General features: G+C 49.7%; 1 protein-coding gene across 3 annotated transcripts in view; it reads right to left on the bottom strand.

The window, feature by feature from the left end:
• Window positions 1-12,098, bottom strand: part of PTPRG (protein tyrosine phosphatase receptor type G) — a 712,019-nt gene extending 699,921 nt beyond the window's left edge. The window contains exon 1 of one of the 3 annotated variants that reach the window (XM_029916842.1): window positions 11,665-12,098. In XM_029916842.1, coding sequence (XP_029772702.1) covers window positions 11,665-11,749 — 85 coding nt within the window. In that variant the 5' untranslated portion in view covers window positions 11,750-12,098. The remainder of the gene's footprint in view (window positions 1-11,664) is intronic. The other 2 variants (XM_029916841.1, XM_029916840.1) reach the window with 2 other exon arrangements.
• Between the last annotated feature and the right edge of the window lie 484 nt (window positions 12,099-12,582).

Here is a 12,582-nt window from a genome sequence, read left to right as displayed (position 1 = left end):
GAGAAGGAGACAGAACCGGAAGCAGGTTCCAGGCTCTGAGCTAGCTGTCAGCACAGAGCCTGACGCGGGGCTCGAACCCACGACCGTGAGATCTGACCTGAGCCGAAGCCGGAAACTTAACCGACTGAGCCACCCAGGCGCCCCTATTTTTTTTTTTTTTTTTTTTTTTTTAGAGAGTGAGGGTGCACACAAGTGGGGATAAAATGCAAGGCTCCATCCCAATGACCCTGAGGCCATGACTTGAACCAAAATCAAGAGCTCAGGGCGCCTGGGGACTCAGTCGGTTAAGCATCTGGCTTTGGCTCAGGTCATGATCTCATGGTTGGCGGGTTCGAGCCCTGTGTTGGGCTCTGTGGTTGGACTGTTAGTCAGAGCCTGGAGCTTGCTTCAGATTCTGTGTCTCCCTCTCTCTCTGACCCTCCCCTGCTCACACTGTCTCACTTCTGTATCTCAAAAATTAAAAAAACACTTAAAAATTTTTTTTTTAAATAAAGAGCCGGATGCTCAAGTGACTGAGCCTCCTAGATGCCCCCACCTCTCTCTTTTTAATGATGGACTTCAAACACCATGAAAATACATATACTCATAATTCTCTTAGAGAAGATGTTAACTGTGGATATCCTATCTCTTATAAGGATCCGATACACAAACGTGAGATTTCTGGAAACCATGTACAATGATTATCGATGTCCTGTAATGTCTTAAGGAAGCATCTACTCATTATATCGGTTCTCAAATATGACTAACACCACACGTAGACGCTGAAGACAGAACAGACAGAAGGAGGAATGGCATCCTGGCCTCCAAGAGCAAACAGTCTAATTAGGATCTGAATCATACATGAGGAACTCATGTGAATATGCCCACTATTATAATGGCCACTTGAAGAACACGTGCTAGAATTAGGGCCAAGGAATCACCCACTCAAATCTTCCATCTGTCTATGCTAAAAGCTAGCCACTCTGCTTAACTCAAAGTTCAGGTTTTCATATGTTACTGTTGGAAAAATTAAGATGTGCTATTTCCACCATACATTAAAGATGTAATGGTATGATATGCCAAAAAAAAAAAAGAAAAAAGAAATCAATGGCTCAGGGATGTTCTATGAAAAAATTAAGATACTTGGCAAGGGACCCAGTACAATGACATCTCTGGTATCACCTGGCTTGGATCCTTCCATACTGGTCACCATCCCCCCGTCTTTCACCACCCACTCCCCACCACCCATCACCATCTTCCTCCTGAATAGTTTGGTAACAAGAAAGCGACTGAGACAGAGTGTTCATATATCAAAGGATACATTTTTCAAAACAACTTTTTTAAAACTGAACAAGCCAACAGTAATTCAGATGTAGCAACGGAAGTCACCGCAATACTGTGAAAACATCCAAGCGGAAGGCCATCTACAGAGCCAAAAAGGACACCGCCAGAATAGCTGAGCTCCAGCTCGGACAGGCCAGACCAACAGGAATGACATCACCCCATCGGCCAGTGGTGTTCATCCTGCGGCATGATGTGCACACATGCACGCATGTACACACCTCCAACCCAAGTAATACAAAACCTCAAATGAGCAGTAAAGAAAATCTTGCCCTCAGGCAGAAACTTCGAGGTCTCCCCCACACAGATGGCAAACACCTCCAGGGACGTGCTGGATGTTGTAAATAATCACTGTGGGCCAGGTGACGGGGGTAGCTACTATTCAATTCAAGCTTACCCTTGTTGCCAAGCAGGAACACGGGCATCCTGAGGACAGGAGTTTCCACCCGTTTGGGTCACCACGGTCCCCCAAGTGCCTGGAACAGTGCCTGGCATGCTGGAAGTACTCAGGATCCACTGAAGAGTATAGATGCAAAATGCCCCCATTTTTCATTTTTTTCTTGTCAACACAGTGTGGCCAGATGCCCCCTGCAGACCTCCAGATAACCCGAAGGACTTTCCTTTCTTCCTCCGTTTCTCTTTTCCAGAGTAAGATCAAGAACTAGCTTTGTGTTCACTATTTAGACAAAGAATCCTGCCCTATAACCACAAATTGCGTTAGTTTTAAAGGCCCAATGGAACCTCATCGGCATGAACAAGCCTCGGTTTTTACCTGGACTCCAGGAAAAATAAGGTTTAATGTTTAAAAACAACAAAAAAAAATAGCTTATAGGCATTCCATTAACCAAGATCCACTCACCACCTTGTTGGCTGTTCCCTCGGGATATTCTGTAGCAAGGTTAGCAACCTAATCAAAGGGTTCTTAGAGCCTTAGGAAGCAAACTCTCAGAGGAAAGTTAACAAGAAGCACACCTCAGAAATCACAATGTAATATGCAGTGAGCCCTTGACATGCATGCCGCAGAAAGGCTACCACCTCCCAAGCTGCCCAGCCTGGCACCAACAACCACTAAAATCGCGGGTGAATTTCAGTTAAGGGTGAAGAAAACAACCCCAAAGGAACAGAGGGTCTTGCCTAGATCCCATGGCTGGCTTGGCTGGCTCTCCTGGCCACTTCTGAACTCCAGAGGAAAAATCCAGAACCCAAACCCTCCCTGGCCACCAAATACAACCCCCTGGGACTTTTTCATCAAGTCAGAAAAAGGACACAACCAGGAGAGCTGAGCTCCAGAGCCTGCAGCCCACACAACGATGTACGGGATAATAATACCACACTCATCAAACACAGCCATATTCGATGCCACAAACAAAAGTTCTCAAACTGTAAACTACAGGAGATCATTCTGACGAGGAATCAAAACCACCACCAACAAACTCCCTCTGCCCACAGTTATTATCACCTTATTGAGAAGCTAAAGTAATTTGCTGAAAGGTCATCTCTCCAATGAAATCAAATAAAGTCCTCTACTAATTGCATTATTTCCTTATTTATTTGTGGTAAATACACAGAAAGACACCTTTACTTCACCCAGTGTTTATAGTCCCTGCATATACTGGGGAAAGCATCAGGGTGAAATACACAAGGCCAGGTCTGTATCTTAATTGGCTTTCCTATGCAATTAGGAAAAACAGTTTTTGGACAAACCGCCACCAGTCTGAAACTCAAAATTATCCTGAAAATTGATTAGAGAGGCATAATCTAGCCCCACTTCCTATAAGGGGTGACAGCTTGGACAAGTGATAACTTCCTTCAGCTTCAGTTTCTTCGACCTAAAGCAGAGATATTTACAGTGCCTACTTCCAGGTAGATCAAAGGTACATGAAAAGCTTAGGCGCAGTGCCTAGATAATGGCCAACTGCTTGGTGAGTGAAAGCTATTATAACCATTGTTCCCATTTTATAGATTAAAACACTGAGGCCCATTTGCCCAAGGTAACACTGCTGTAATAGAACAAGAATTTCAATCTGGGCCTCTGGGGACCAAGAGGGGTTCCTGAATAAGAGGTACGTGTATCTGGGCCTCTCAGTCCACCAGTGCCACTCACTCCCACCCCCACAAGATGCTGAGGAATTCGCCCAAAGCAGCCCAGCTACCAGAGGCCAGAGCTAGTTCTTAGCCTCCCCACTCGCTGAATGGACACACTTCTGGAAAAGTAGTATTTTTGTTAATGAACAGAACCCACTTATAAATAATAATTGCTTTGTAAATAAATCCTTTTGATGGTGTGTGACTAACGACTCTTGCAAACAGTCAATGACATTTCCTTATTAATCTGGCCTCTGCGTTTACATTTGGTCAACTGTTTATGGCTGTCTCCTCTATCTACACTATTCCAAACTGATGCATTTATCTGATTTAAGGACGCTGGGGAGCTTACGTTGGCTACAACAGTGTAAGAATCACAAAACCTCCCGGAGTCACACAACCAGCATGAATTCCTCAAAAGTATACCCATTGCGGTATCAATTGACAAACCTGTTTCATTCTCCTCGTTAGAAAAATAGTATCACAGACTCAAAAATAAGACCAGTTGTCCTATTTTCTTACATGGAAGTGTTACATATTCCATGAACTATGCTTTCATCTCTTCTTTTTTAGTTGCTTGATTTTAGCAGCCAACTGTGTCACTTTGCCACAGCCCAAAAATAGCTGAGTCGAGTGGCTTCAACTCGCATCTTGTTTGGCCAGAAAACCATCATGCTGATTTCAGTTTGCAAGAAATTGATTCGAGGGCAGGAGCTGTGCATGGTGTGTGGTTCTCCCCTGCACGCTCTGCAGGTCCGAATCTCTGACGACCGGGAGCCAGGGACGGGACTGTGTCCAAGTGCCATACAAGTACAAAATGAATGCAATACCCAAATAGATGGTTTGCTTCCCATTAGCAGCACAAAAACTAAAACCCAGGAATGCCAGTAACAGGCAGACCCATCCTCCTTGGTAACGGAGTCCAGAAGGCCTTAGAAAAATCAGCATTGCGGGGTATAGGACTAGGCAGTTCTTTCTACCAAGGATAACCCCACACTTGGATCTTGATGATTTCTGCAGCACCTTTTAAACCTGTGGCAAATATTTTTCCCATTTACAGTTGGTGGGGGCGGTGGGGGGTGGGGGGAAATGCCTGCTGGGGCTCAGTGAGATAAGAGTCCGATTCTTCATTTCCTCTCAGGTCATGATCTCTTGGTCATGAGATGGAGCCCCAGGTCAGGCTGTGAGGGCAGCACGGAGCCTGCCTGGGATTCTCATTCAATCTGTCTCTCAAAATAAGTAAACATAAAAAAAAAAAAAATGTTAGGTTGGGAGCATGGAGACCTTCCTTTGTAATGTGAGTGAGGAGGTATCTCAGACTTCATGGAGGCTCTCTCATTTATTTAAACCTCAAAAAGTAACTGTTTCACAAATTTTACGTGGCATGTCCCCATGCCAGTCCTATGCCCTCTTGTCCTCAACAGTAAAACCAGGTACAAAACCCACAGTGCAAGTTCATGTAAATACTTTTAAAATGGTTTTTTTTTGAGGGGGGGGCGGTTCCTGGGTGGCTCAGTCGGTTAAGCCTCCAACTTCAGTTCAGGTCACGATCTCACAGTTCGTGGGTTTGAGCCCTGCGTTGGGCTCTGTGCTGACAGCTGGGAGCCTGGAGCCTGCCTTCGGATTCTGTGTCTCCCTCTCTCTCTGTTCCCCCCCCCCCCGCCCCCATGCTCTGTCTCTCTCTCTGTATGAAAAATAAGTAAAACATTAAAAAATTTTTTTTTTAATTTTTAAACACACACTTGTCTTTTGCAGCTCCATTCTCCTCTTTCCATATACTCCTGTCCAAATCTCTTTAATACACATACAATAAAAATGGCTACCCTACTGAATACCTCCTGTTCACCAGGCAAAGTGCTAAGTCCTTTAGCATACATTCTCATTCAGACCATGTAGAGACCTGCGGAGTCAGCGTACTATCACTGACATTTCACAGAGAGCGAGCAGGGGAGAGAGAAAGACAGAGAAAGAAGAGGGGCACAGAGAGGTGAAGTAACTTATCTAAGACAGCACAGCTAGTAATGGGAGACGCAGGCTGACTGCAGGAACCACACTTAGGTACTTCAATATAGTCCGTCTAACTTTCCACAGTTACCTGGTTTAAAAGCAAAAACAAAACGTATTAACAAGTCCCAGGCTCCTACAAGACCCCTTGCTATATACTGGCTTAACAGTACAGTGCCCCTCACAAGCACCAAAGTTGTTCCTCAACATGACAGCTGCCTCCCACCCCCAGTAAAACAAGATCACCACCCAAGTCCATGAGAGGGGCTTCAAAAAGAGAAGCTGGGCACATCTCCAATGTGGTCAGCTGTCATTCCTCCACGTAGCCCTAAAAGCACTTTTTATAGCAGTTTTTAAAATAATCCTATCAAGCATTATACTCATAGAATCGATGAACCTGCATAGGCCTGGAAAACCATCTCACGTAGATTATAGATTTTTTTCTGTCAGAACACCAAACCCTTTGCTGCACATGACACCAGGTAAAAGGGCCCCTCCAGTCACAGGCGTCCTCTAGGAGCAGGCAGTGGCACACGGAGCCCTCTAGCTACTTCGAGCAATCTTGCACACCCATCTCGTAGAAACTTCCTCCTTTTTAGAATTGGAGCAAACCACAAATTTCTCGGTTACAGATTTCAACCATCAGACGCTTCTGAAAATGAAATTCACCTACATGACTTCCGGATTTTTTTTATTTCTAAAGAAACATTAACAATTCCGTGGTCCTGGAAATTTGAGACAGAAGGGAATCATAGGAAAAAAGCTCGGAGAGGTAAACGAGGAATTTTAAAACACACATCATTTCTGGAGTGATTTTGTCTGGTCACAATGCCTCATAAACTGCAACCTCCCTGCCCTCCAAAAACATCAAAACAAAATCAATAACTTACAATGGTGCCTTTGATTTCTTACTTGCATAGAAAACTGTGGTAGCCCTGGGTTTCGTTCTTTACCAGCAAGGTGGTCACTCCCATTTCTCGGGGAGAGAACCTGAAGTATCTGATCTTTTTAATCCTGTGCGAATATTAATGAGAACCTAATGTGTGTGTAGGCGACCTCATTCCGGGAGAAATTCCACAAACAACTCCCACTGCCTGCTGGGGGCAGGCTCTTCCAAGAGAACATTTCTTTCTTTCTTTCCGGAGCCTTTCCTCAGTACTCACTAGCTTTTTTACCTACAGCAAGCTCTGGTGGGGAGCTGGGCGCACTTCCTCGGCTTTCTTTATATTACGAGATATACAGGCCTCTTATTCTCCACACATAGAAACAAACGTGCAGTTTCAGGGGTCACCACTCATCACCTGTTAGCAGTCAACCTGTAACAAGGCACATCAAAGGCTCATTGAGGAGGGGAGCAGATGGGGAGCATCAAGGATTCATTAGATAACTTCAGATGCCCTGAATTTGTCCTGGAAGGTTCTGAAGTTGTGCCCCAGGATGAAAATGTTCATCATACTTTCTTTTTTTTAACCTTGCAATTCAGAATATACACGCATCTTAGAACCTTCATCTGATTAGAAATACCACTGCACTGCCCTGCATACTATACAAATAAAATGCTGAGTGGAAATTCAGATTATGAATAACAAAAACAAAAAAACTTCCACCATAAAGGTCAAGAGGTAAAACGGCAAAGCATTAGCAACATTTAATTTGTCTTCACCTAGGTAAGGCTTATATAAGCGTCCAGACTGTCCTTTTAGTCAAGAAGTTTCCAGAAAAACAAAGGAAGGGGTAAGGAGATGGGAGGGAGGTCTGACATAACAAAATGCTTGGGGGCATTTTTAACGATCTTAGCTTAATAGCAAGAAAGTCCATTCCAACTGGTGCAGCAATATGTAACCGATTATATACCACATTAAGCTGGGGAGTTTCAGAACAAAGACAAATGTAAACGGGGTTTTGTTTCATTTTGCTGTCCCTGCACTGTTTCCCGTCAACAATATAATCTTTTACTCGGTGAAAACAAGTCCATAATTAAAGGGAGATGTTTCACTACTGGAATTTGGGGGTTTTCTTTCTCATTTCAGCCAACTTTTCTTTAAAACTTTCTGCCTCCAGCAGCAGGAATTTCCCACTTCCAAAAGTCCGGCTATGTCTATTTGTATTCATGTTCTAACTTCAACTCTTTAAGAAGAACACTTCGGAAGAAAACAGGGAAGACTGTATTTCACAAGTGCATCAGAGAGACCAAGTTTCAAGACTGGACAAAGATTCATGTTCAAACGAGACACATGAAGTGGGGGTGAGGAGACCTGAATGATTTCTCACTCCATTTCCAAAGACTTAAGATTCCTGGGGTGCCTGGGTGGCTCAGTCCATTGAACATCCGACTTCGGCTCAGGGCATGATCTCACGGTTCATGGGTTCAAACCCCATGTCGGGCTCTGTGGCGACAGCTAGCTCAGAGCCTGGAGCCTGTCTTCGGATTCTGGATCTCCCTTTCTCTCTGACCCTCCTCTGCTCAGCTGTCTCTCTCTCTCTCAAAAATAAAAGAAATTTTAAAAATTAAAAAAAAAAAGATTGCTGACTTCACAAGTATTACTTCTTCATTTTCCTAAAAAGGCCATAAATGGGGTGCCTGGGTGACTCAATCGGTTAGGCGACCGATGCAGTTCATGGGTATGAGCCTCCATGACTGCTTGGGACTCTCCCTCTCTCCCTCTCCCTCTCTCTCTCTCTCTCTCTCTCTCTCTCTCTCTCTCTCTCTCTCTCTCTCCTTCTCTCAAATAAAATTTTTTTTAGTGTCTTTAAGGCAGCCATAAAGGATGCCCTTCACCAATAAGCAGGTCCATGCAAATGCTCTGAGAGACACCAGGAGAGGGAGAGTCAGTCACTGGACATCAGTCAAGGAACCTCCGATTCTGACACATCTCAAGTACACAGAGCTTATCCATCTGAAGTGTTTCCAACGTCAGCCTCCTAGATGTAATGTAATTATGGTACAAAACATATCAGAATCAAAGAGAACGGTTTCACTCTGAGGGTGGAAAGAGAAAAGAAATCAATAAAAAAAAAATTTTTATGTAACTGAAGAGCTTACAAATGTAAAATACATAATATTAACCCTCTCACGTAACATATTTTATATCCTGTTGCAAGCACTTAAATCCTCCATGATGAGCTATAGATGCCAAATGCTTACATGAAGTCTGTAGAAGGTTTGCTTTTAAATAACAAGCTGTTAGGGAGGCCCAAGGGTATAGAAAATACTGAGTTGATCACTGCTCTAACTGGGTGGGGGGACCCATAGGGACCCACTGTATTTTCCTATTTTCATAAATCCTTCTGTAATCGAGTATCATTTAGAACATGTAGGAAAAGAATGTACTATGCACTGAAACATGTTTGATAACACTTCAGCTCTGCAAACATCACTTGAAACACCAACCCAGATTCGGGTCCCACACCTGCCATATACTGTACTTTGTTGGAAGACTAAAAGCTACTGCTTCCGCCCAGCTGGGGAAAGATCCACGGCAGGGCGGTTTCCAAAATCCTCCCAAATTACAGCTACCCTGCATCCCAAACAAGAGCTGAGCACAAATGCAAATGGGAAGTTGGTCCTTCAGAGAGAAAACAACGGGATTGGGGTTAAAACCTCACAAGACCCCTAATCCAACACCAGAAGCATTTTTATCCCTCCTGCCAACCAGATAAAAGCTTCCGAGGTTATGGAGGGCAAGGGGAGGGGGGCCCCAAAGCAAATGGGGGGCCCCCACTGGGTTTTGAGCCGGCCAGGAGCAGCAGCTCCCAGCTAAGGCTGCCTCCTCGCTCCAGGGCGCACCCGCAGCCCCCGAACCCCGCCGCGTGCGCCCCAACCCCGCTCCCACCGCGGCCCCACCGCACCCAGGAGGCGAGCCGGACGAGTAGAGGTAGTAGGAGCCCCACCAGTGGCTCGGGGGCGCCCCCTGAGGTCCAGTGGTGGCGCAGCACCTTCGGAAAATCAAAAGCCGGCGTCTCCTACGGCTCTGACACTTTAACTTTGCCTGGTTCCAGAGGCTGCTGGCTGGCTGCACCCTCTCCAAAAGGTACTTCTCCAAACCACAGCCCCTCTTCCCCGAGCATCACACCACTGCGCCTTCCCTTTCCGACAGCCTCATAGGCTCCGGGACGAGGAAATGCTCTTTACCTCGCAGCGTGGGCACGAAAAGAAAATGTGGAAGGTGCAAAGTGCCCAAGCCCCACGAAGGTGGCTTCACTGGAGGGCCCATTGTGGATTTCAAGCTTCTGACACACCAGAAACAAGAAAACCACGGCCACCCCACTGGCTGCATAGCCAAGCTTAGGAGGAGGCCAGAGGTGGAATGAGAAACTCCTCTTCTTTGGCAAGGTTGCTCTTCTGCTGCCTTCCACTGTCCCCATGAAAGCGTGACCCTTACAACGCTCGACCCCACTGTGCACCTGAGCCCACTCAGCCGGCAAGTCCACGGCAAAGAAAGTCTAGAAGCAGCTGATGGGAAACACAAATACCAGCCTTTTTAGGGAGAGAGCATTTTTAAGGAGAAATGTCCACACCGCTCCTAGCCCTGTGAAGACAGAACCCCCGTGGGCAAACCCCAGGCCTCAGGCTTAGTGTGGACGCACGTCGTCCCTCGCCATCCCAGCTGGGTTTCTGGGCAGTGGCAGGAGCTCCCTGCGGTTCCAGGGGCAGGAGGATGCGCAGAGGGGAAAGACGGTGCCATTGAAAAGACAGTGCTTTTGCCTCCCTGCCCCTCGAGGCCACCCCGTGCCTGCAAAAGGGACACTCGCAGCCACTCCCGGAGCAGGTCCCCGAGGGCAGCGAGAGCGCCCGCGCCCTGTTGCAGGGCGCACGATGGGGCTAGGAGACCCGCTGCACCAAAACCCTGCGCTCAGGCCGCTCGGGGACAGGCGGCTGTGACCAGAGAGAGCAGAAACATCAGGGCACGTTCCTTTATTCCTTCATTCAGCTAACCCCCACCTCTGGGTAGCCAAGAGCTAATGGATGAGAGGACAGAAAAACGGGGGGGGGGGGGGTGTCTCCATCCTTAGAAGAGCAAGCGATTAAAAAAGCGAAATCGCCCCCTTCTTCCCAGCCCTTCCTCAGGCTAGGGCAGAGGACGTGGCCTCCACCCCTGGGGAAGGGGCCAGACTGACTCCCAAGGAGCTCGGGGTTGTGTAGCTGTAGCCCAGGGTGTGGGGGATGGAGGGGGCGCCTGCAAGAGAGACAAGGGAGGCTTCTGGCCTCTGCCCTCCCGTAGAGGAGGAAAGAGGGTCGGCCAGTGGTGGGCTGGATGCGGAGGGTCGCCGAGCAGCACATCGCTACGTGCGGTGATTTATTATCGTCATCAATAGCCAATACTGTCCCCGTCCTAACCTGGCCAGAAGGGAGCGAGTGTAGGTCTGCCAGACGCGAACAGTCTGCAAAAGGGCAAAGATGAAGGAAGGAAGGTAGGCAGGGCGCGCGAGACAGAAAAAAATCCTCCCCGGCGCGAACAGGAATCAGCAGCCTATCACCCCCCACCCCCGGCGCCCCTACTGGAGCAGCCCCGCTGAGCAGAGTTGCTGGGGCAAAGGGGCCGCGGGGTCGCGGTTGGGGGAGCCACCGATCTCCCTAAACCGCCTGCTCCCAGCCCTCCTACCGCTCCCGGGCCCCGGCGCCCAGGAAAGCGGTCTCGCTCCGGCACAGAAGAGCAGCCTGCGCCCCAGCCCCGAACCGGGGTCGCCCCTGGCCCCGGACACCAGAACGCAGGCTGCTCCCAACATCCCCCATCCTCCACCACCGGCCTCTCTGAAGAGTCGGGAAGCCGCAAAGCGAAGCCCCCCCATTCCGAGCACCTTCAATCCTCTCCTGGGCGAGGGGTGCACCCGGGGACCCCCAAACCCACAGAGGCATCCTCCCCGGCCCCAGTCTCCTCATTCGCCCTAGAGCTCTCGCTCTCTCTCTCTCTCTCTCTCTCTCTCTCTCTTCCGAACGGCGGCGTATCAGCAAAGCATGCTCTTCTTCCTACTCCGGCTCCCCCAGGTCCCCCAAACCTGAGCGAGAGCAGACCTCTACGGCCCCAGCCCCCCTTCCCGGCCAGCCCCTGCTTCCACCTTCCCCAACCATCAGCCTCCCTAAACGCCGCCAGACCCAGCGGAGCGGATCCCTCTCTCTCCTTCCCGGGCGCCCGGCCCCCCTTCGCCTTCTCCGGGGTCCTCGGGACGGGCGCCCGAGCTCAGTGCCGCGGCGACAACTCCGCATCCCGCGCTCGCGCCGGCCAGGGCCGGGTCCCCTCAGCGGCCGGCACTCACCGGGAAAGCACACGACATAATGGAGCACGGAACTGGTGATTTTCAGGAACAAAATCCACCAACACGGTTCCAGTAACCTCCGCATGTCCGAAAACGCACATCGAAAAGAGGAAGGCAGGGGGGTAAACTTGTTGAATAAGTTCTTGCCTCCGTGTGAGCCTCTGCGAAGCCCGGGCTCTTCCCCTGCTCGCCCGCTCTACCGGCCCCCCGCGGTCGGCGGCCCGAGTCCCCCTGGAATCCGGGAAGCCGCCGAGCGCCCCCCGGAAAATCTCAAAAAGTGACCGGGAACGCGGAGCCACGCTGGGGACGATCCTCGGCGGAGAAGGGCTGCCTTCCGTTCAAAAAAAAAGAGCAAGCCGAGCGAGCAGGGCGAGTGAGTAGTCGGCGGGCGGAGGCGATGCCGGGGGCCCGGGCCAGGCAGGGACCGGAGGCGGCGGCGGCGAGCAGCCGAAAATCCCCAACTTGAGTCGGCGGCGCAGCGCAGCCCGAGAGCCGGCGGGCGGCGGCGGGGCTGAGCGCTGCGCGGCGTCTCCGGGCTTCAGGCAGGCAGCTCCTTCCAGGGCCCGGGGAAGGAAGGAGGCATGTTTGCGAGCGGGGAAGGGGAGGGGAGAGGCGGGGGAGCGAAGAGCCCCCCAAAATAGAAACGGCCGGAGGAAACGGAGGAAAACACAAAGGATCTCAGAGGGGCGCTGGGGCGAGGGCGCCTTCAGTCCATGCTCCTGAAAGTTGTGGCTCCAGCGCAGGCTGGGGAGGAACGAGGAGCGCGGGGCTGGAAACTGGCCATGCCTCCATACAGGAAGTAACATGTGAGCATGGATCCTGGCAGAGACTTTAAAGCCGGCGAGCTAGCGAGCGAGCGAGCAGGGGGCGCGCGGCGGCGGGCGCGGCGGCGCGCAAGCAGAGGCGCGCGCCGCAGGC

Source organism: Suricata suricatta, chromosome 12, assembly GCF_006229205.1.
Source record: "Suricata suricatta isolate VVHF042 chromosome 12, meerkat_22Aug2017_6uvM2_HiC, whole genome shotgun sequence".
In the NCBI taxonomy this organism is placed as follows: Eukaryota; Metazoa; Chordata; class Mammalia; order Carnivora; family Herpestidae; genus Suricata; species Suricata suricatta.
Note: the sequence above shows the minus strand (reverse complement) of the source record. Positions and strands in the feature narration are given on the sequence as shown.